Below are 22,265 nucleotides of genomic sequence, written 5' to 3' on the forward strand. Positions count from 1 at the left end.
AATCAAAATCAACATCTGACATCTAACTACTGTTGGATACAGCTGTGCATTACTAGCACTTCTGTGTATGCATCTAGAGAGAAATGAATTTCAGAATAGCTGAAATAGCCGCATTCACTGCATATATTGCATGTATACAAATGTGGCTGGCTGAGGTCTGCAAATTCATTCAAGGAAGGAGGCAAAGTAGAAGGAAAAATTACTGTTTCTAAAAGTAATAGTATTTTATAAGGAGATAGAAGGAGATAGGAAAGCACAGTGTTAAGCCAGATTTTCTTTATTAGTCAAATATGCAGGTAGAATAACACTACTATTCCCAGCTGCTATTTTATTTTTATTAGGAACGTATGTAGATCTGTTTCATATATATGGCAGGAAAGGGACTAGAGCTCTTCCTTTTGGGTTAGACCAAAGCTAACATGCCAGCCAACGTGGATCCAAGGCCGGCATACTCTATTGAAGTATTCCTCTACACGGCCCATACCCAGAGACTGTTTTACTTCATCGTTCTTCATCCCAGTCATCAGCAATGACGCATATTAACTTTACTAGCCAGCCAGCTGGGAAACCAAAAGCACTGCCTCTGAGGTACTCCAACCTACGCTTGGCATACATTGTCTGTGTTAGTTGACAGCAGTGTTGCAGGTCTGGAGTGGTGTTAGTGTTGAGCTTGGCTTTGACGTTTATACATACTGAGGTTAGTGTGTTTCCTTAAAGAGCTTCTGCTTTACGGATGACGTTGCTATATCTTTGCTTCTCCTACTTCGTCAAAGGAGCACTTCTGTGGAAATTGGGAAATTTCCTCATCAAGAAAATTGCTGCTCTGAGACACTAATTACAATCTTTGTGTGTCATAAGAGAACATCAATACTGGGTTAAGAGAAAGGGAGTGTTTAGACATGCTTTTCCTGACTACTTCATGAGCAAAGAGCATCTTATATTGATTAATTCGTGTGCCAAAAAAAACATTCTTGTGAGCTTTTTTTATAATTAATGTGTTCAGCTCATTTCCACTAAGCAGTAAGGTTGGTTTTAAATACATTTCCCTTTTCCATCAGAACAGAACTTGTCATGTATTAGATCTCTCAACAGTTGTTTGACAGGCATAAATGAGTAACCAACACATTTTTTCTCTTCAATACTAGAATGATCAAGGGAAAATAATAAAAAAGAAAACTCTACTTGTTGCCATCTTACTTTTAAAATAGCCGATTAAATTTGGGCATGGGTGAATTTCCTAAAGTTGACTTGCATGCTTTAACAATATTAGAAAGCTTTTTAAGCTTGAATCACCCCTGTAACACCTTTTTATAAGGGTAGTCTGGTGGAAAGCTTGTGTGTACCTTCTTCTTGTAAGTTGTTTTCTTATTTCACTTGAATGTTCAGTATTTCTCAGATCACTGTCACTTTCATGCAGCAGCTCACTTTGGGAGCTGCTTATAAGGATATGAAATGATGTGTTATAATGGATTTTTTGATATAAAGCAGAACAATGCATTTTTACCTGTGTTGTGATTCATGAATATTAGCAGGTACAAATAGATGTTTCAAGTACTTCATTTTAAACAATAGTGGTTGTACCAATGTGATAATCAAAGAGAAAATGTGCAAATGAACTTCTGACTTAATACCCTTTTGGACTGGATCAGGTTGTTCAAGCTATGGAAGGCTGCCAGACTCTCTGAGTGTATGGAAGGCTGAGTTGGCCACATGGGTATTAGTCTGTCACTGTGGGGCAAATAAAACCTCTGCTACTACTCTGTTAACTCTCCTACTTCCCATGCTCATTAGCAGCCTTTGTTATCTCTGAGTTGACTATAGATAGCATCATAATGAGCTGTTCCATTGTGGTAGTTTTCAGACAATTAGGCATGAGCTGTTTCCATCTTTCTGACCTTGGGGACAAACAAGTACTACTCCAGGCTAAATTTCATGTAGGGTGGGCCGCAAACACGACCTGGTTTTGTGTGAATAGTAGCTTGCTGAGAGAGGAAATACCTGGAATCTTCTTGCATAGACTGAAATATTTATTGATCACTTCACGCTTAAACTGTTTGTAAAGCACTAAAAAACTTAAACTAAACTGGAAAGTATCCTCACCAAAAATATAATTTTTTGCAAAAAAATTAAATATTTGAAATGAAAAGATTTTAAAATGCAGTTTCATAGAGTCATAGAATAGTTTAGGTTAGAAGGGACCTTTAAAGGTCATCTAGTCAAACCTTCCCTGCAATGAACAGGGACATCTTCAACTAGATCAGATTACTCAGAGCCCCGTCCAACCTGACCTTGAATGTTTCCAGGGATGGGGCATCTACCACCTCTCAGGGCAACCTGTGCCAGTGTTTCACCACCCTCATCATTAAAAATTTCTTCCTTATATCTAGCCTGAATCTTCCCTCTTTTAGGGAAGATTCCTATCACTTGTCCTATCACTACTAAAAAGTCTGTCCCCATCTTTCTTATAAGCCCTCTTTAAGAACTGGAAGGCTGCAAAAAGGTCTTCCCAGAGCCTTCTCTTCTCCAGGCTGAACAACCCCAACTCTCTCAGCCTTTCCTCACAGGAGAGGTGCTCCAGCCCTCTGATTATCTTTGGGGCCCTCCTCTGGACTCGCTCCAACAGGTCCATGTCTTTCCTGTATTGGGGGTTTCAGAGCTGGGTGCAGTACTCTAGGTGGGGTCTCACCAGGGCAGAGTAGAGGGGCAGAATCATCTCCCTCTGTCTGCTGGCCATGCTTCTTTTTAGGTAGCCGAGGATGCGGTTGGCTTTCCGGGCTCCATTGTTGGCTCATGTCCAGCTTTTCATCCACTGGTACCCCCAAGGTACTACCCCAAGGTACTAGTGGATGAAGGGCTGTTCTCAATCTCTTCATCTCCAGCCTGTATTGATGTCTGGGGTTGCCCTGACCCAGGTGCAAGACCTTTTACATGGCTTTGTTGAATCTCATGAGGTTCACATGGGCTCACTTCTCAAGTTTGTCCAGGTTGCCCTGAATGGCATCCCATCCCTCAGGCATGTCAACTGCACCACTCAGCTTTGTGTCATCTGCAGATTTGCTGAGGGTGCACTTGATCCCACTGTCTATGTCACTGATGAAGATATTAAACGATACTGGTCCCAATACAGACCCCTGAGGGACACCACTCATCACTGATCTCCATCTGGACATTGAGCCAATGGCCACTGCTTTCTGGATGCAGCCATCCAGCCAATTCCTTATCCACCAAACAGTCCATCCATCAAATCCGTATTTCTCCAATTGAGGGAGAAGGATGTGGTGGACCATGTCAAAGGGCTTACAGAAGTCCAACTAGATGACATCTATAGCTCTTCCCTTGTCCACTGACGTAGTCACTCCATCATAGAAGACCACTAGGTTGGTCAGGCAAGACTTACCCTTGGTGAAGCCATGCTGGCTGTCTTGAATCGCCTTCCTGTCCACCATGTACCTTAGCATAGCTTCTAGGAGGATCTGTCCCATGATCTTGCCAAGCACAGAGGGGAGGCTGACAGGTCAGTAGTTCCCAGGGTCCTCCTTTCTACCCTTTTTTAAAATGGGTGCAATGTTTCCCTTTTTCGAGTCACCGGGGACTTCACCTGACTGCCATGACTTTTGAAATATCATGGAGAGCGGCTTGGCAACTGCATCAGCCAATTCCCCCAGGACTCTGGGAAGCATCTTGTCAGGTCTCAGACTTCTGCATGTTCAGATTTCTCAGGTCATCATGAACCTGATCTTCTCTTACAGTGGAAGGGACTTTGCTTCCCCTGTCCCCATCTTGCAATCCATCCTCTCAAGAGGTGCGAGAATACAGATTGCCAGTGAAGACTGGGGCAAAAAAGTTGTTGAGTACCTTAGCCTTCTCCTAGTCTGTTGTTACCAGTTTGCCAATCATGTTCATAGGGGAAGTACACTTTCTTTGACCTTCCTTTTCTGTCTGACATACCTATAGAAACCCTTCTTAGTGTTCTTTGCATCCCTTGCCAAATTCAGCTCCTGCTGTGCCTTGGCCTTCCTGACCCCATCCCTAAACAACCGGGCAGTGTCCCTATGTTCTTCCCAGGACACCTGTCCCTGCTTCCACTGCCTGGGCATTTCCTTCTTGCCCTTTAGTTTGACCAGCAAGCCTTGAGTCACCCATGCTTGTCTCTTGCCTTTCCTGATTTCTTACACCTAAGAATTGAGAGCTCTTGTGTTTGATGAAAATCATTCTTAAAGATCTGCCAGCTCTGTTCTGCTCCCTTGTCCCTGAGGGCAGTTTCCCAGGGTGATCCTATTGACTAACTTCTTGAAGAGCTGCAAGTTTGCTTTCCTAAAATATGGGGTTCCTGACTTTACTCTTTGCCTGTCCCATATCCCTCAGGACTGCAAACTCCACCAGTGCATGATCACTGCAGCCCAGGCTGCCTCCAATCTTGACATCTGTGATTATCTCACTTGTGTTTGTGACCAACAGGTCTAGTGTTATTGTGTTGTTACATAGTTTTATACTCCTTTCTTGGCTTAACTTTCATTCCTTAACAAATCAGTCCTCTCTGTTCTTTTCCCTTAGTTATGTCAGAGCTGCATCTTTGCAAACCTGAACCTCTGAATTCTGTTTTTACATGACTGTGCCAATACGTGTTGAATGCAAACAGTATAAACTGGCAAAATATGTGCAAAAGTAATGGATTACCTGTATTCTTCCCTGCCCCATCTCATTTTGATCTGGTCCAGGACTGCTTCTCTAGCTGCTGGTAGATGTATATATCCTGTAATGGAACATAAAAGTTAAATAGAAATTTCAATAGAAATTTCTTCTATCTTGGATTCACTTCAGTAAGAATTAGTTTCTTCATACATTTAGGATGCCAGTTCTGAGGTTTTCAGTGGTAGCCTACTTCAAGTTAATTTGAAAACCAGCTATTTCATCATTAAATACTTTTATTTTTAATATACAGTGTTTAAAGGTTAAAAACCTATTAAAATCCACTTGATGAACATTCTTTATACTGCTCTGATCAGTCTTTTTGTAGTAACTGAAAAAAAATGTTCATTTTATTCTGTTATTTACTATTCATTGCCATACAAGCACAAAACCAATAGTAAAACAGCTTGAATGCCAGAATATCATGAACTTTACTTTTCATTAATTTTAAGTGATTTGTCATGATTTCTTCTACCACTAAATAAAACACAAAATGTTTAATATAGTAATTGTTTTGACAGCTCTGAATCACATGACAATGAAGACTTTTTTCAAGCTGTGCTGACCCTGCTTTCCAGATAATTCCACATTTGCTTTGCTGTGAAAAATTAATGCCACGCTTCATGGATTCGATTTTTTTTTTTTTCAAATAAACCTAGTATGGAATATTTTCTCAAAAGCAAAAGAAAAATTCTAAATATGTTTTAAATGACCAGGGAAGGAACATCTTTATTAGACTGTGTCATTCTGAGGAAGCATTTATTTTTGTCGAGTTTTTTGGTTTGTGAGCTTAATTTTGCCTTCAAATAGATGAGTGGCATCGCTAATATAATTAAAAAACATGTAAGATGAAATAGATAGAACTTGTCGAGGTATTAAGTATTTTCCTCTGCTTTTCAACTCCGGTTCATGTATAGCAGATGATGATGTACGTATTACTATATTTTGTACAATTTTGTAAATGCTGAAAACAGCAACATATAACTAATCCCCGTATGACAAGAAAAATGTACAAATTGCTGGAAACTTTTGTAAATATAGTTTTATTGCCTTTCAAAATGTAAACAGCTAGTTATTAAGGTATATACATAACTTCTTTTCTGCTTACCTAGTGTATTTGGACCTCTTTATTTGCTAACGTAGTGTATTTGAACCAGCCATCCAGAAGTTCCAAGATAAACCTATCTAGTAGTGTCCTATATTTGTATTAGAATAGAGCAACATTTATAGAGGTAAAAAAATGAAGTAAATATTTGTAGCCACTTACATATATGAAAAAGTTATTGTTTATTTACTGAGTAAGACAGTTTGACTCTTTGCTTCTACGCTTTTTCATAATTGTTTTAAAAGAAACAGTAAATTTAATACTTTCTTCCATGTTACATTTGGTACTGTCATCTGCTACTTTTTTCAACACAGCATGCTACTGTGAAATCCTGATGCATGTCTTAGTAGGAGTTTAATCTTCCATATTGACCATTTCCAACAATAAGGTGGAGCACGGCATGGAACACAAGTCAGAATCATAGAATAGTTTAGGTTGGAAGACACCTTAAAGATCATCGAGTTCCAAAACCCCTGCCATGAGCAGGTACACCTTCCACTAGATGAGGTTGCGCAAAGCCCCATCCAACTTGGTCTTGAACACTTCCAGGGATGGGGCATCCACAACTTCTCTGGGCAACCTGTTCCAGTGTCTCATCACCCTCATGGTGAAAATTTCTTCCTAATACCTATTCTAAATCTGCCCTCTTCCAGTTTAAAGCCATTACCCCTCATCCTATCACTACATGCCCTTGTAAAAAGTCCCTCTCCAGCTTTCCTGTAGGCCCCCTTCAGATACTGGAAGGATGCTATAAGGTCTTCCTGGAGCCTTCTCTTCTCTAGGCTGAACAACCCCAACTCTCTCAGCCTGTCTGCATAGGAAAGGTGCTCCATCCCTCTGATCATCTTTGTGGCCCTCCTCTGGACTCACTCCTACAGGTCGATGTCCTTCTTATGTTGGGGGCCTCAGAGCTGGACTCAGTACTCCAGGTGGGGTCTCAGGAAAGTGGAGTAGAGGGGCAGAATCACCTTCCTCGAACTGCTGGCCACGCTTCTTTTTATGCATCCCAGGATACAGTTGACCTTCTGGGCTGTGAGCGCACATTACTGGCTCATGTTGAGCTTCTCATCCACCAACACCCCCAAGTCCTTCTCCTCAGCGGTGCTCTCAATTCATTCTCCACCCAGCCTGTATTTGTGCTTAGGATTGCTCTGACCCAGGTGCAGGACCTTGCATTTGGCCCTGTTGAAATTCATGAGGTTTGCACATGCCCATCTCTCAAGCCTGTCCAGGTCCTTCCAAATGGCATCCCTGCCCTCCAGCGTGTTGGCTGCTGCAGACAGCTTGGTGTTGTTGGCAAACTTGTTGAGGGTGCACTCAATAAATCTGACAGAACCACTTCTGTATTTGAACAAGGTTATCTCAAGACACAATGAATTTTGCAGCCAGGCAGATTATCTCAGAAACTTTTGTTCAAATGACATTGGAGAAATGGGAGGTGCAGAACAGAAGAGGTAGGGATCATCTGCAGGGAGTGGAAAGTGAACAAGAGAATGGCCTGGGGAGCAGAAGGAATGGACGATGTTTGTTGGGGCTGTATGCACTTAGAAACTATTTATCATTATTGATTTGAGGTTTTTTCTAAAGGACAAAGGTAAAAAGAAAGATGTTTATGGGATTGTCTTGCACTCAATATTCAGTCAGTAGCTACTAGAGGATAACCCAGTAGATATGCTGAAATCCCAATTGCATGGCAAAAAGCCCCACAACTCAAATATAAGGCACCCCCCCAAAAAACCCCACACAGCCAACCAAACAAATACAAAGGTTCCAGGTAACTTAGTAACTTCAAGCTACGCTCATTCTCTGTACCACTGGTTGCCCAGCAAAAGACATGAGAGGACACCATAAGGGAGATACCCAACATTGCTTCCCCTGGCAGCCAAGTACCAGGTTGAAAAAAAGAAACATCATCTCCGCTTTTGTGACAGCTGGGTGAGAGAGGTTTTTCTTCTGGCCTGAAGAGATGGATTTTGAATGCTTTCCCTTTCTGTATCACAATGAAACCATGATTTCTCAACAGGAAAAAAAAGACCATCTGTTACTCAAAGCAACAGCAATAGGATGTTTGCCTGGGAATTTATGAGAAAGCTTTAACTCTGTACTCTGCCTTGCTCAGCTTGTCTTGTACTTAACCCTCAGTCTGCAAGGCAAGTGTTGTCACAGGCAAGTGTTCAGGTCAGCAAGTCTCTGAGCTCTTCCAGAATATTGTGTCTTTTCTACTGGAGCCACTGTATTTAACTATTCCTTGCTGATAGGAAGGGCAAAATGGAGGAACATTGCGTAGCTCAATGACTGTAGCACCTCAGTCTTTCCATATAGCTATAGTTTTTAGGAGAAGCTCTATGCTAACTCTGAGAAATCTTCCCCACTGAAATCTGCATGTGAATCTCCAACATATCATCTTTCAGGGAAGAGAGTGGAATACAGATCATGTTATGTGTTTAAGTTGGAACCCTGAGTGCCTTTTTGTGTGGCATAGGAAAGATACAGAAATATTCCCATGTATGTGTGCTGCCCTGGTCTTACTGTTCCTGCTGAGCAGTGGTCTGTAGTTAGCTGAGTTAGATTTGTTATTAATATGAGGATTTAAATGAACAAGTACTCTCTGACTAATATACTCTCTGATCTCACAGTTAATTACTGCAGGATCACAGTATATTTCCAAAATAGAAAGCAGAGGATCAGCATGTGACTGTTCATTCTGCCTTCCCAGCAAGGCTTCTGTTAGCAGCAAGCAGCAGCTGCAGATAAAAATAGAAGGTGATGAGCAACTAGGATCTTTAGTTGAACACAGAAGTCACTATCCATGACGGCAAGGAGTCCAGAGCGGCAATGAAGTCTCTCCGATTCATTAGTGCTGAAGCATTCGTGTCAAATGCAGAGTTTGCCAGGAAGAGTCTCGGCAGTGTTGCACATAATCTTTTTCCTCTTCTTTTTAAAGCCAGCTATTTACTGGAGCAAGGGGAAGTGATTCATGACTTGGTAGAGAACTGGCCATTTGTCGATTTCAACATGGGAAAACTTTTGGGAACTACTGTGGACTATCAGGAAGACCTGAGCCATAGAACATGCTCAGTGTGCTTGGAAAGCTGTCTGAAAGGGCTGAGAGACTATGTGCTGAATCATTCTTCTCCCTATGTGAAAAAGTTGAAAGTGGTCGACCTGACGGGTTTAAAAGATGTTGAAGTTCAGTTCTGTGAGTGTAAGAAGACAATGGGCAGGTGGGCCAGGACACAGCTGCTCTCTAAGCTTTGTTTAGAACTGCTGGTTTACCTCCAACAAAGACAGTGCAATCCGGGCACCTCTGAAATCAGTATTGATGTGCTAATTGACTTGTTTGTTACAGAGCGGAACTATGAGCTGGTAGTGCAGGCCCTATTGAAGAAATGCTATTGCCCACTGAAGATCTGCTGTGTGGGATTCAGATCTGACAACCTGGCTTTGCAGAAATTCTTCTATATCATAAAGCTCACTGATCCCTCTTTGTTGCGCAAACTGGAAGTAGTTCACAACATTCGCTTGGAAATGGAACACTTGGAAATGCTCTTCAACAGTATCCGCTTCCCTCTATTGATGTCCTTGACCTTGCCACCACGAACATTTAATGTGCGGAGGTTCACAGCTACAGATGAACAGATGCTTACTAACATTGGAGAAAAGATGGCTGAAATGACGCAGCTGACCGAGCTGAGTATGTCATTTTCTATACTCACAGGAAGAATACAGAAACTGCTCAGGTAATTTGGTCATCCTGCTTTCAGTCAAACTGTAAAGAACAGCCCTTTGTGCCACCAGCAAGCTCAGAATCTCTGAGAATAAGGGAAGTGAGTGTATCTCAGGGTATGTGTGAGAAGGGGCAGGAGGAAGCTAGGAAAGAGAATTTGTTGGTGAGAATTGGAAGCCAATATCTAATACGCTTAGAAGAACCGACTGTTCTTATTAGTCTTCCAGAGCCCGGCTGATAAGTATGATGGGAATATGCCTTTGGTTAGTACTTAAGAGAGGGGTACACCCAGACATTTTTGATTTGCCACATTCTGGAGCTTGTATCTCAGTCACCTTCGGCTGGCCTTTGGTGCAAGACCTGAGTCATAGTCCAAGTATTTTTCAGGGTCTTGAGTGAATTTTTGTCCTCTAAAAAACAGGCAATAAATATACTAAGATTTCACTGATACTGTATTTTTAGGTGGGCAGGGGAATAGTAGACTTTGATTTGAGACTTTGATTTCAGTTGTTTATTGTGTCTGTCAATCTCAAAGCAAGAGAGATCCAATGCTTTTCCGTACTGCAAATTAAGCATATGAAAATTCACGATGGATGCCTGGGAAAAACTGACAATTCTCAAAAAGATAACAAGCTGCCAGTGAACAGTGTTCATATTTTGAACAGAAAATAAGTTAACTGTATGCTTTTCAGAGCACCTAAAAAAAAAAAGGGATAAAAAAATTTTATCAAAGAAAAATCAGAGATCCAATGCTTTTCCGTACTGCAAATTAAGCATATGAAAATTCACGATGGATGCCTGGGAAAAACTGACAATTCTCAAAAAATCAACAATATCTCCTTTTTCAGTGTTCATATTTTGAACAGAAAATAAGTTAACTGTATGCTTTTCAGAGCACCTAAAAAAAAAAAGGCATACAAAAGTTTCATCAAGACAAATCATCTTGGTCTAAAATTCCTCCTGTACAAAGAAGTAATTTCATTTAAAAGCTGTGAATGGCACACCACTTTCATTGATAGAAATAAATTACAAATTTCTAACCTTGATCCAGCTGAGGTCTGTAGCAGAAGTCTCACTAAGATTTAGTATGTGTGAAAGGGATCCCTTGATTTTTGTCTGTCAGAACTATTTTATATTCAACTAGAATATTTGCATGTAATCTCAGGTACACTTCTTCTATCCTTCTTCATCAGAATGTTTCTTTGCAACTCCAGAACAATACAACATGTAAACTTCTCAGGCATTTAAAAAAAAAAAACAAACCAGTAGAAATAAAACTAGAAACAAAAGCAGATGTCTTGTTGGAATGCTGATTGGCTTTCGTTTTGGAACGAATCCTTCCTTAATGGAAATGAAATCTCTGGATTATAACATCTTTCTACAAGAAGCAGTCACCAGTGCTTTTGTGGTAGTAATGATCTGCTATTAATTCAGGAAGTAATAGACATCTGAAAACATATAACTGGTTACAAAAAAGACACATAGAATGTTACCAAATTAATCCCCATTAAATCAACACGGTTGGAGTCATGTAAAGTAGGAGCTAATCCATGGGATTGATTTCAGGAGGAAAATATACTTCTCATTGTTGGCACATGCTTCTGTTTCTCAAAAGAGGTTAGAAAAAATAATGAATGTGGCAGATGGCTACATTCATAATGTGGATAGTTGTATGAAATGTTGTAAATGTAGCTTTTCAGTGGTTTATGCCATAATATTTTTTTCTCTTTAATTCTGCAGCCCACTAAAGACACCGCTGAAGATGCTGGATGTTTCTAACTGCTCATTGAACCATGCTGATATGGCCTTTTTAGCCAATAGCTTCCATGCTAATCACTTAGAAGCTCTGGACCTAAGTGGTCACAATATACCTGACCTTTACCCATCAACATTCTTTAAGCTTCTCAGCCATTCCTCTCCAGTGCTCAGGATTCTTACCTTGGAGGACTGTAACATCCAAGACACTCATGTCAACATGTTGATTTTAGGTTTAAGCCCTTGTCAGAAACTACAGGAGTTTAAGTTTCTTGGAAACCCGCTGTCATCCCAAGCACTTAAACACCTTTTCACGTTTCTCTGTGAGTTGCCAATGCTGAAAAATGTTGAGTTCCCAGTTCCAAGGGACTGCTACCCTATTGGCATCACCTATCCGATTGATGATGCCAGTCTCTGCAGATTTGATCACCAAAAATATGAAAGTGTAGCAGAGGATCTTAACCTCATTTTACTCCAAGCAAATAGGGAGGATGTGAAGGCTTCAACTCCGCTCTTTGGCAGTTATGACGCAGCTGTTCAGGAGACGAACAATGAACTGGGAGCTTACTTGATCAAGTCCTTCAAAGAAACTTTAGAGAAGTTCACTGCTTCTCTTAACAAGATGAGTTAAAGGTGTGACATATTGGTGATGAGATGCCCTGTCAAACCAGAAGTTAATTTAGTCTTTTCTAGAACTGTGCCTTTGTTGATCAGGCTTGAGTTTTCTTTAATTTCTTGGCTGAATTTACTTCTGTTTTAATATCCTCTGATCATCCGAGGTATTTTAACTATGCTACGTCTATTGTATACACCTTACATAAGCAGTACTTGCTCTCAAAGGAAAGGAGGACCCTTAATAGCTTATTATTTCACACAAAAGCAGTTTGTTTCTGAGTAAATCAATAGGTGTTTAAGCTTGGTTATCTTCGTATACAGCTTCCTCTGGATTTGGCAATGAAGCTTCTAGCTCTACAGAAAAGATGGGAAAGTCCTTTTCCAAGTCCAACAGGATGTCCCAAAGATTGTGCGCCTATCCTCAGCTATGGCTCCCTAAATGAATTTTGGTTTTTGTCCTTGGCCTTCCAAATTCACCAATAGTGGGGGGTGTATAACAGCCTCCATGTCCCTCTGCCTCTCTTTTCTTCTGCAGAGGCGAACACAATACACCCCCCCCCCTTTTTTTTTTTGCATGGGGAATTACAGATTTTGTCTAATACATTGTGCTGGTGAGGAGTAAAGTTCCATACTGAGGAGGCCAGCAAACCAAATGGTCGGCTGACAGCAGGGGATTTCCCCCCATTTCCCCCAGCAATATAAAGCAGCTTATGTGGACTCTGTTGAAGCTCTTGCAAAGTGTATTTTACAAAGGTGTACCAGGCAGTGCTGCACACATGCTTGTGATGTCCGAGGTAAGTGTCTCAAGCTGCTCCCTTTGTTGAAACAGCTTCTTGGCTGGTAGAATGTGCCCTGCTGCTTTCAGCCATTAGGACAGTGGTAATAATGAAAAAAAAAAAAAAAAAAAAAAAAAAGACTAGTTTAGAAAACACATGTAGAAAAATGAATCCAATGCCAATTTCAAAAATACGGAAAAGGGACAAGGCGGGTTGCTGAGTAACTAGAAGTTCATCTACATAAAATACTGCCCTCTTCTGCCAGGACTGTGTATTGTTCTGCTACAGCATTACAACCGGTGCCTGGAAGAGTCGCATTTATTTTTCAAGCTCCTGTGCAAGAAATGTATTTAAGTGACAGAGTAAACAGAATCCCACCCCCACCCCCCACTGTGTTGGAACGTGGGCAAAGGGGCCAACAGGGTTTCAGGATGCAGCAGTATCTGGGGAGAGTACTATAATTGGGGCGGAATCCCTGGGTAGTAGGCAAGTCTTACAGAGTTCTCAGCTTCTCACCTGTAATACTGTGGGCGAACCAAAGAGAAAGATAGCAGCAAATCTTACCTGTTGTCAACCAATTTGAGATCTCTGCTGACAGCCTCTGTCAACTCTACCAGAGCCCAAACTGTTCTGATGTGGACCCAGAGACTTGGTTAGCTTCTAGGTGATCTGGAAAAAAAAAAAAGAAAAAAAAAAGAGTAAGATGCCCAGCACTCTGCCATTAAATATACTTTAACAGTTCATGAAAACTTAATTAAACAGCACTGAAAGTGAATGTTGTAGCAAGAGTTGAGGTATCATTGTAGTATTAAAGATCATTATTAAGAGAAGAAAGGCCGCTTACTTAAAATAATAACACTGGATCTCATCATCTGAGGGTAAGGAAGAAACTTTGTTCATTTAGGCAGTGCTGGTTTGTGAAGCTTTCTGTTTGTCCACAATAAGAATATGAAAGTAGGTACTAGCCTAGTTTACAAGAAAAAGTAAATAAATAGATTATGTACTAAGCAGAGCTTACAGGTTCCACAACATGTATTTAAATTATTTTTTCTGTGTCTTCTTAGCATATGTTCTTCCTTCTAACGTGTTTTATTGATTAAACATATGATGGTAAAATTGAAAGGGAATGGACATGACCTGTTTATGTTTACAGAGCGCTGAAAAAAAAAAAAAAATTAGTCATTTATGTTGCTGAGCTAAGCAGCTGTGATTTAGAAAATGCCAGAACTGGGTTCCATATGGTTTTGCTTATATTTGAGCAGAGTTCCACATGCTCCCTTGTCCTTGCCTCCACCCTTTACTGACCCTTGCCTCCACCCTCCATCTGACCTTGCCATTCTCTTCATCCTGGACTTGACCCATGACTTCTAAGCCAGACATAACTGGTTTGAATTTTGCTAGGCCAAGGATCTACTCCTTTAGGATGAGTAGCAACACTTCCTGTTGCTGGGAGAGGACATTCCATGTACAGCAGCTGCAAACCTATGTGTAGTGATTCCTTCACCCTGGCAGCAGGGCCAGCTAACAGGTTGTACCTGGAGGTGAAGGGTTGGAAGCATGTTGTGCTACAATGGCGGGTCGCTGCCTGTTTCGGTACACACAAAATAGACAGCTAGTTAACAGCTGTCTATCCAGCTCTTATTTTAGAATATTTAGATGTCTTTATGAAGACTGCTGCCTGTGCAGCCATCTCTGGTTTATCCTTGCTTAAAGCCAGTCCTAGTCCACACCTTTGGTTTTTTTCCTCCTTCTTCTTCTTCCCACAAACTCCTGCCTCTCTTCCATTTTCAATCTTGCATATATATTCTGTCTATTTACGATTCTCTGGGCCAAGAGGAGCCCTGTAGAGGCCACAGTTTGAGTTTTAGTGCCCAGTGAGGATCATCACTATGTCTATTTCAAATATTCCCATTGAGCCCAGAGTATGGAGTACATTGCATTACAGAAGTGGTGCACATGCATCACTTCATGCAGAATAGCTGTGAATGACTGACAAACAGTTGGAGCACGTGGATCCATGTGTAGAAAGGATTTGGATCCTGTTCCTGGGAAGCCAACTGCTCTGCAGAAGCACACAGACATTTTAAAAGTTTTGTGATCTTCTAAAATGCATTTTGCATTTGATAGGATAGAAGCGAAAGTTTTATTGCTTACAGTTGCATGTTAAAATTTTATTGAATGAAATTATATGAAATATAGTATTAACTAAAATGCATAACAGGTATATCAGTACTTTGAATAGTATTGAATCCAAAAGGCTGAACTGCAATAAAACACTGCTAGTATATGACAACAGTATTTTACTGATACAAAACTATATTTACCTCAGAACTTGTTAGGAGAAAATGTCATATTTTGGGCATTGAGGGATTTGTACCCTTTTGGAATGGAATCAGGTATTTTTTCTCTTCTAAATCACACAATTTCCAACTTCAGAGCCAACTTGTTCCAAGTTCTGAAGAACTTGCTCTGCTCTGAAGAACTTCAGAGCAGCTGCATGCAATTACCTTTGCTGTGGTGACAGGTGCTCCTTTGTGGAAATCCTGTCCTACATATCCTACCATTGTCTGTTTAGTTTCTTTCTAATTATGGTTGTTATTGTTGGTTTTAAATACAGGCCAAGCTGTAGCATTTTGGTGTTACTGCAAAAAGGATGTATGCCATCTCTCAGAAGGAATCCTGCATCTCTTCTGCCCCTGCAATGCTGATTATGGTTTGGGCCTGCTTTTTCTTCCTTTTTCGATGTATGTGGGACTTGACATTCTGTTATTAGAAAAGAAGAACTAGTGCTGTAACTAACTAAGCATATAAAGTTACCTTATACTTTGCAAGTGAAGCCAGATATCAATTTAATCCTGCCTTGTGTTCCCCGTCCTTCTAATTTGTTTCAAGCTGGAGCTATGCAGTTGATAATGCCAGCTATAGCTATTTAGAATCATGGACCAGAAGTCAAAATGCTGTAAGATTTTAAAGTAAATTTAACTTCATTTTATCTTTTATTTCCATTCTGTTACTTACAGTTTCATGTTGTAAGAAATCCTAATTTTTGAGAATTATTATTAAATACAAAGTTCGCGAAAGAAAGAGTATCAATTCCTTTTTTGCTTCTGTGAAAGCTAAAAGTCTTATGTTTTCAAAAGCTGAGCTATCTTAGGCGACAAAATAATACAATGCAGGACAAACAGTGGACCAGTTGACAATAGTGCCTCGCTAACATTCCAGTAGTGTTTATGCTCAATGATGCCTTTTCTAAGATTTCTGAAGTGACAGCTACACATCAGTTTCAAATGCTTGTAAACAAATAGCAAGAAACACTAAGAAGAGAGAAAAAATACACAAATCTGCACTCTGACCAGCTTCCATAGTGTGATGGCAGCTATGAAAGGCTTCTAACGTGAGCATCGTGCTCTATTGGATAGAGGACGCAGCTGGGGTGAGACTGTTGGAAGAGTGACAGACTGCTGCCTTTCAGAGAAACAATCTTCCTCAGTCTCACATGGTGTGCAAGGGTGTGTATTGCAGTCAGATTGAGGACACTTTCCAGCTTGGTATCCTCTAAGGCTTGCCTCTGTCATGTGTTGTCTGTTCAGACCACTTATGTTGCTGACGCTGTGTCCTAGAAGCTTCTGTGTCCTGAAGCTTCTCCTCTGACCTTTTAGCATCTCTGCAAACCAAACACCAAATTTGAGATCACAAAAAAAAGATCTTAGCAGTCAGAGCTTTGTCCCTTTAAACAACATTTGAATTCTATATTCCTCTACCATTAAGCCTTACTCTCCTTTTTGCTTGCTCACTTACGATTCTGTGTTTCTGAAGCTTCTGGCTCATTTTCACTAAAGGGGTGGGCAGTGTTTGCCGTCCTTGTTAGAGATAGTGCTGACGTGCTCTGGTCAATTTGTGCAAGTGCTTATCTACTCAGCCCTGAAAGGGTGCTGCCAGGGAGCAACGATGCTGTAAATGGTCCAACGAGGAAGGATGCTGTGACTGAATGTACTGGATGCAAGGAGTGGCTGGAGTAGTGCAAGGCACGGGCCTTCTGCAGAGACCCCTGAGAAGAGAGGCTTGCACTGATGAATAACGAACACAGGAAGGTCACCCATGAGGGCCAAGCCTGGCCCCTGGTTTCTAATGGGTGTCAGTAGATGGGTTGCTGAGCCAGGCAGGAAAGAGAGGATCTGAAAAGTAATGGTTTTGTATTTGTATAATGCTTTTGTCTTCTGTGCTTGTGTAGCAATTGAGAATACTGAAGTTGTGGTGTTTGATCAGGTTGTGTATTGAACCCTTCCTCATGCTTCCCTAGAAATGAGACTAATTTAGCTACCTTGGCTTCCCTGGAAGAGGTCCTTTCCCTGCAAGTTGGAGACTTAAATAGGCAAGGCTGCTCAGCCTACTTTTTGTGTTTGGAAGCAACATTTGTAGCATTTAGGTTACAAACACACAGCCATATTGAACTATCTGCCGAAGAAAAAGTATTCAAATTGTGTGTATGGCATGTGTATATGATGAGTATTTATGATATGGCATGTAGAGAGGCAGGAAAAACTGCTTTGTAATTTATCAAACGATGTCATGAGAGTTACCTGGCCTGCAGGTGTATAGAGATTGCGACCATAAGTTCATAGGATTTCTTTATACACAAGGACATGGAGGCTTCATCTTCTAAAGTTCTTTATCACAGATTGCCACAAATACCACAGAAATCACTGCTAGCAAATATATTACTACAAAAATTACCAATTACAAATTTGCCTATGATTAATAAAGTGACTATATATTATGTCAAACTATTACAAATCAGTATCAACAGTCAATAATATGGCACCAAAATCAAAATTATAACAACAACTAAGTAGGGATATACTATCACAGTTTACTACAAACTTATCATTAATGAAGCAGACTTATCAACAACATAACAGCAGATATACTTATGATAAATTATTTGTATGGATATATAATACTGGTACTAGCTTCCAGAAGGGGCTAAACTGTCCCAAGGGGAGGACAAACCAATCATATGAAGGTCATAATGAAATTTAACTTTACAAAAAACTGAATTCCACCAAAGATAAAGGTGATATGAAACTTCCATTTGACATGATAAAAAATAATTTTAAAAAGGAGTTTGAAAGTTTTCTGGTAAGTTAATCTTCTTATAAAGGTGGAAAGTACTGGACTGCTTCTTAAAAATATTAGAAGCTCACCCATGCACCCCTGCTACAAGAAGAGGATAGATTCCCTCAGTATTCCTCAAGCACCTGACTTTTGGATGGGGAGTCTGGTTTAGCTTATTACATTTCAGGATGAAGTCAATAAATAAGGCCAGTTTTATAATAAAGACATAATTTGTGTATCGTAAGTATAACATGGGCTTGTGGGATTAAAAAAAACCAAACAAACATAAGTATTTAATTTCTTCTTCAGAGAACTTTGAAACTATATTCTGAAAGCTTGTCATATATCTGTCCATAATCTGAAGTGTTTGTGATTGGACACCATGGTTTTGTGAGTTGGAAGAAGAGATAAGATGTGAAATTCAAGATATCCATTCCCTTCTGGATTTCCACCATAAATTCAATAAGCTTCACCTGTCTGTCAAAGTGCTTCAGCTTCTATTCCTAAAGTAAGATTTTCCCAGAGTCTAGGGCCAGTATCAAACAAATGAACAAAACCAAAACACCACCAAAACCTTATATTTAATGGAAAATTCATGGACAATACACCCACTTCTCTAAAAACAACTATCCTAACCTTAAAATGCTATACTCTACAAACAAGCCATTAGATATCAGGAAACATTTTGGGGGAGAAAAAAAAATAAAATCTAACATCTATGTCAGTAAGCTAAGGAAAGCTATTGTGCACCAAATGTTTTCAATCAAGTGAGTGAACTGCATTTTTAAAATATCCACCAAAATACAATTACTTCAGGATGAAACAAAAAACCTTCACTGACTGTGCGTATCAGAACGCTATTTGTATAAAACAGAACCTCATGTGACCATCTTTGTAAGAAGGTGCTAGGAAATTGTAGCCTATGCTGAATTGCTTGCAGTTTTCTAACTCCAATCATTATCTAACCATAAGAAACAAATTTTGCCTAGCGAGTCAAAAAACACTTTTTGGCTGACGTTGGCAGTCCCTTCCAACTGCAACTATTGTATGATTCTAATATACTAAAGATGAATCTAGACTATAAGGAAGTGTGAACCTTGCCAAAGGCCATCCACAACTCAACCTCCCCCTCCCTCTTAGCAGTAACTTATCCATCAATATTCTTGGATCCTGCATCTGTGATTTTCCTTTTTGTACTTAGACCAGTGCCTGACATTCATAGCTGAAACACAATCACCATTCAACAGAATTTATTTGTATAATCAATGGATAAAAACATCTACCTATTAAATTTGTCAGAAAACAAGTGCCCTATCTGTTCTGTCTCTTAATTCTCTAGGAAATCCTAGAAAACCTGTTCCAAAGATAAAGGTGGGAGCTAAAAATCATAGCTATACTGGATATCAAAAATTATAGACATCAGTAGAAATATTGGTGGCAGGACATAGTACGCTCCCTTTTCTCCTTGTTAACATTTCCTTTTTGCACAAGCTGTAAATTACTTCTAATGTCTAACCCTTGCCCCAAGAAACACCCTCCTCTCAACTTCCACATTTGATACATGGGTACCAACTACTTTTACTTTCACCTAATTTAAAAAAGGATACTTCCCTAAACCTCGAGTGATTATTTTTTTTTTTCCAAGTTGTGTTGACTTTGAGGGATGTTGTTTCTATTTCAAAACTAAAGAACCTGCTTGTCCTGGTTTGAGGTAAAACAGAACCAATTTTCTGTTCAGTAGTTTTACTTTTCAGCTAAGCCTCTTCTAACTAACTGAAGTCTCTGAAATTAGCAGCATATTATCCAGACACTGTTTGCTCCCAGAGTGATAAGACCTGATTGTTTCTAATTTATGGCACGGAATGGTATGTAGGGAGGCTCCTGCTTATACTTATTGCTATAACACCCAAGGCAGCTCACTTTGATATTTGCACCATTGGAGGGTTGAAAGCGGAAAAGCCTAGAGGGGTTGTACCTGTGGAGAGGAGCGGACAGGACAGGTGATCCAAAACTGACCAACAGGGTATTGCATCCCATCTGCCTCATGCTCAGTATAAAACCTGAGGGATCAAAGGGTCAGCTCTCTTTCTTCAATGGCCAAATTCTGAGCAGGGCTCTGTCTGCTCATCTGCCTTTGGTCCCGATCTGTGTGTTCTTGAATCCAGTTCCTGTCCATTGCTGAATCCAGTCTGGGACTTTCCCAGGGCCTGCCAGTGACGTGATCATCATCCTGGGAGCTTGATATTGGGTTTGTATTTATTTGTGTATATATTTCATTATTTTCTTATCTTTTATTGTTAATAGTTTTAGTTTCATATTTCATTAAAGTAGTTTTAGTTTCTTTTCAACCCATAACTCTCTCCCCCTTATTCTCTCTTCTTTCTCTTGTGGGAAGGGAGAGAGGTTAGAAGAGAACATCTGTTGTTCGTTCAGGACTCCACACAGCAGCTTTCCACCTTTTTTTTTGCTTTCCTACAATACAACAAGATCCATCAGTGAGCATACTGTTTCTCATTATCTGAGAGTTCATTATACAGTGGGGCTTCTTCAGCGTGTGTCACCACCTCTTCTGGTGTCATTCCGGAGTCTTTGCCTTTGGGCCAGTTTGTGATCAATTCTATGATTCCTGAACGATTGGGGTTTCCTATTTGAACCCACTGTGTGATTAATGCAACCCACTTATTCCAGACAGCCTTGGTGGCATGATAAATAGAAGGAACTTTACCCCTGAACATCCAGCCCAATACTGGTAATCGGGGTGCCAGGAGGAGCTGCGCTTCAGTACCAATTACTTCTGAAGCAGCTCTAACTCTGTCAGATGCTGCCAAGATGTGACAGAGTCCTCCAATGTGGCACATAACAAAGTGAGCTGACCTCGGTTGTTATAGCAACAGGTATAAGCAAGAGCCTCTCCGCATACCAGTCCTTCATATTAACTATAAACATCATACATTAGCACTCTGGAAGCAGACACTGCCTGAAAAATATGCTGTTAATTTCAGAGAGTGCAATCTTTCAGAGAGGGCTAGAGAGGCCCAGCTAAGAAGCGAAGTTACTGAAAAGAAAATTGCTTTTGTTCTACCTCAAACCGGGACAGCTATTTGTTGCACAAGAATTACATTAATGATGCCATGACACTACCTAAATGTTATTTTTTTCAGGATTAACTACTAGGTTTAACAATCTTAGCATAAGGGGGTTTTGTGCTATAGAGCTGAGTACAAATCCTACTTATACACAAATTTGGGAATGTGTTTAAGTAAGAGGCAGGTATACTAATTCAGAGACACAGTGTGGAACAGTGAATTGACGAGAAACTGACAGTGATGGCAATTTTTTCAAAATAAAAACCAGCTCTGGATGTGATAACTTGCAACTTTGCTATTCCAGTGGAAAAAGCATAAACACCAAACCAGAAAAAAATATCTGAAAACAATGACTATATACACTTAATAATGATGGAGAATCTCAGGTATTACTATTACTTTCTAAGGATCTGTACAGGAGCCTTAACTGCATCTTATTTTTCCTTCCTTTTCCTGGGCAGACTTCAGATTGTGGCAAAGAGCGAATCTGGGGACATTTCTCTTTACGTGTCTTTTTGCTTTATCTTTTATGCTCCCAACAACTTACTGGACCATATCTTCAATTCTCAGCTACTGCTGCTTTTGTACCCTTTGCAAATTCTTCCCTGAGAGATGATGGCTTACTCTGGTGGTATTTGCAACGGGGCAATGTAGTCTAACCCTAACAAAAACACAGACCCTAACCCTATACCTCAGCCTACCCCTAACCAAGTAACACTAACCCCACATAAATCCTAACAATAACCCTACTCCTAATCTAACCTTAACCCAAACTCTGGGTCCCTTGGGGGTATCTGGGAGCTGTCTGTAGTGCACCAGAGGCACAGCAGGGGCTTTCTGGGGTCACAGGTGCTCTCTGAATGCTTTCTGAGCCACACCAGACTAGGTGTTAGGTGTTCCACCTAACACTTACTCATACCGGCACTGTCACCGTAGCTGGAGCACAGCTACAAAATGCACACCCAAAACCTCCAACACAGGGCTCCAACACAGAAAGGCCAGGACTGAAAGCTGGCCTGCTACACAAACTACTCCTACTCTGCTCACACTACTCAGATACTCTTCATGCAGCACTCAGACACTACTCTCAATACTCAGACACTATTCATGCCCTACTCACACACTGCTCACACTACTTGGACGCCACTAAGACACTACTCACACAGTATTAATGAACTACTCACACACTGCTGACACTACTCAGACACTACTCACACTACTGACAGACTTCTCAGAGACTGCTAACTTACTACTCCAACAAAATGCATTCACTACTCAAACACTAGTCAAGAACTGCTCAAACTTCTCAGACGCTACCCAGAGACTACTCACACACTGCTTAGACTACTCAGACACTACTAAAACACTTCTCCATTACTACTCACACACTGCTCAGA

At 40.4% G+C, this 22,265-nt stretch overlaps 1 protein-coding gene across 1 annotated transcript; it reads left to right on the forward strand.

Moving 5' to 3' along the window:
• Window positions 1-8,629: 8,629 nt before the first annotated feature.
• LRRC14B (leucine rich repeat containing 14B) lies at window positions 8,630-11,907 on the forward strand. Its single transcript, XM_009894957.1, has 2 exons — window positions 8,630-9,534; window positions 11,262-11,907. Exons 1-2 carry the CDS (start codon window positions 8,630-8,632, stop codon window positions 11,905-11,907), a joined length of 1,551 nt encoding a protein of 516 aa, XP_009893259.1.
• Window positions 11,908-22,265: the final 10,358 nt, after the last annotated feature.

This window comes from Charadrius vociferus, unplaced genomic scaffold (genome assembly GCF_000708025.1).
Source record: "Charadrius vociferus isolate BGI_N301 unplaced genomic scaffold, ASM70802v2 scaffold51, whole genome shotgun sequence".
NCBI classification, from domain to species: domain Eukaryota; kingdom Metazoa; phylum Chordata; class Aves; order Charadriiformes; family Charadriidae; genus Charadrius; species Charadrius vociferus.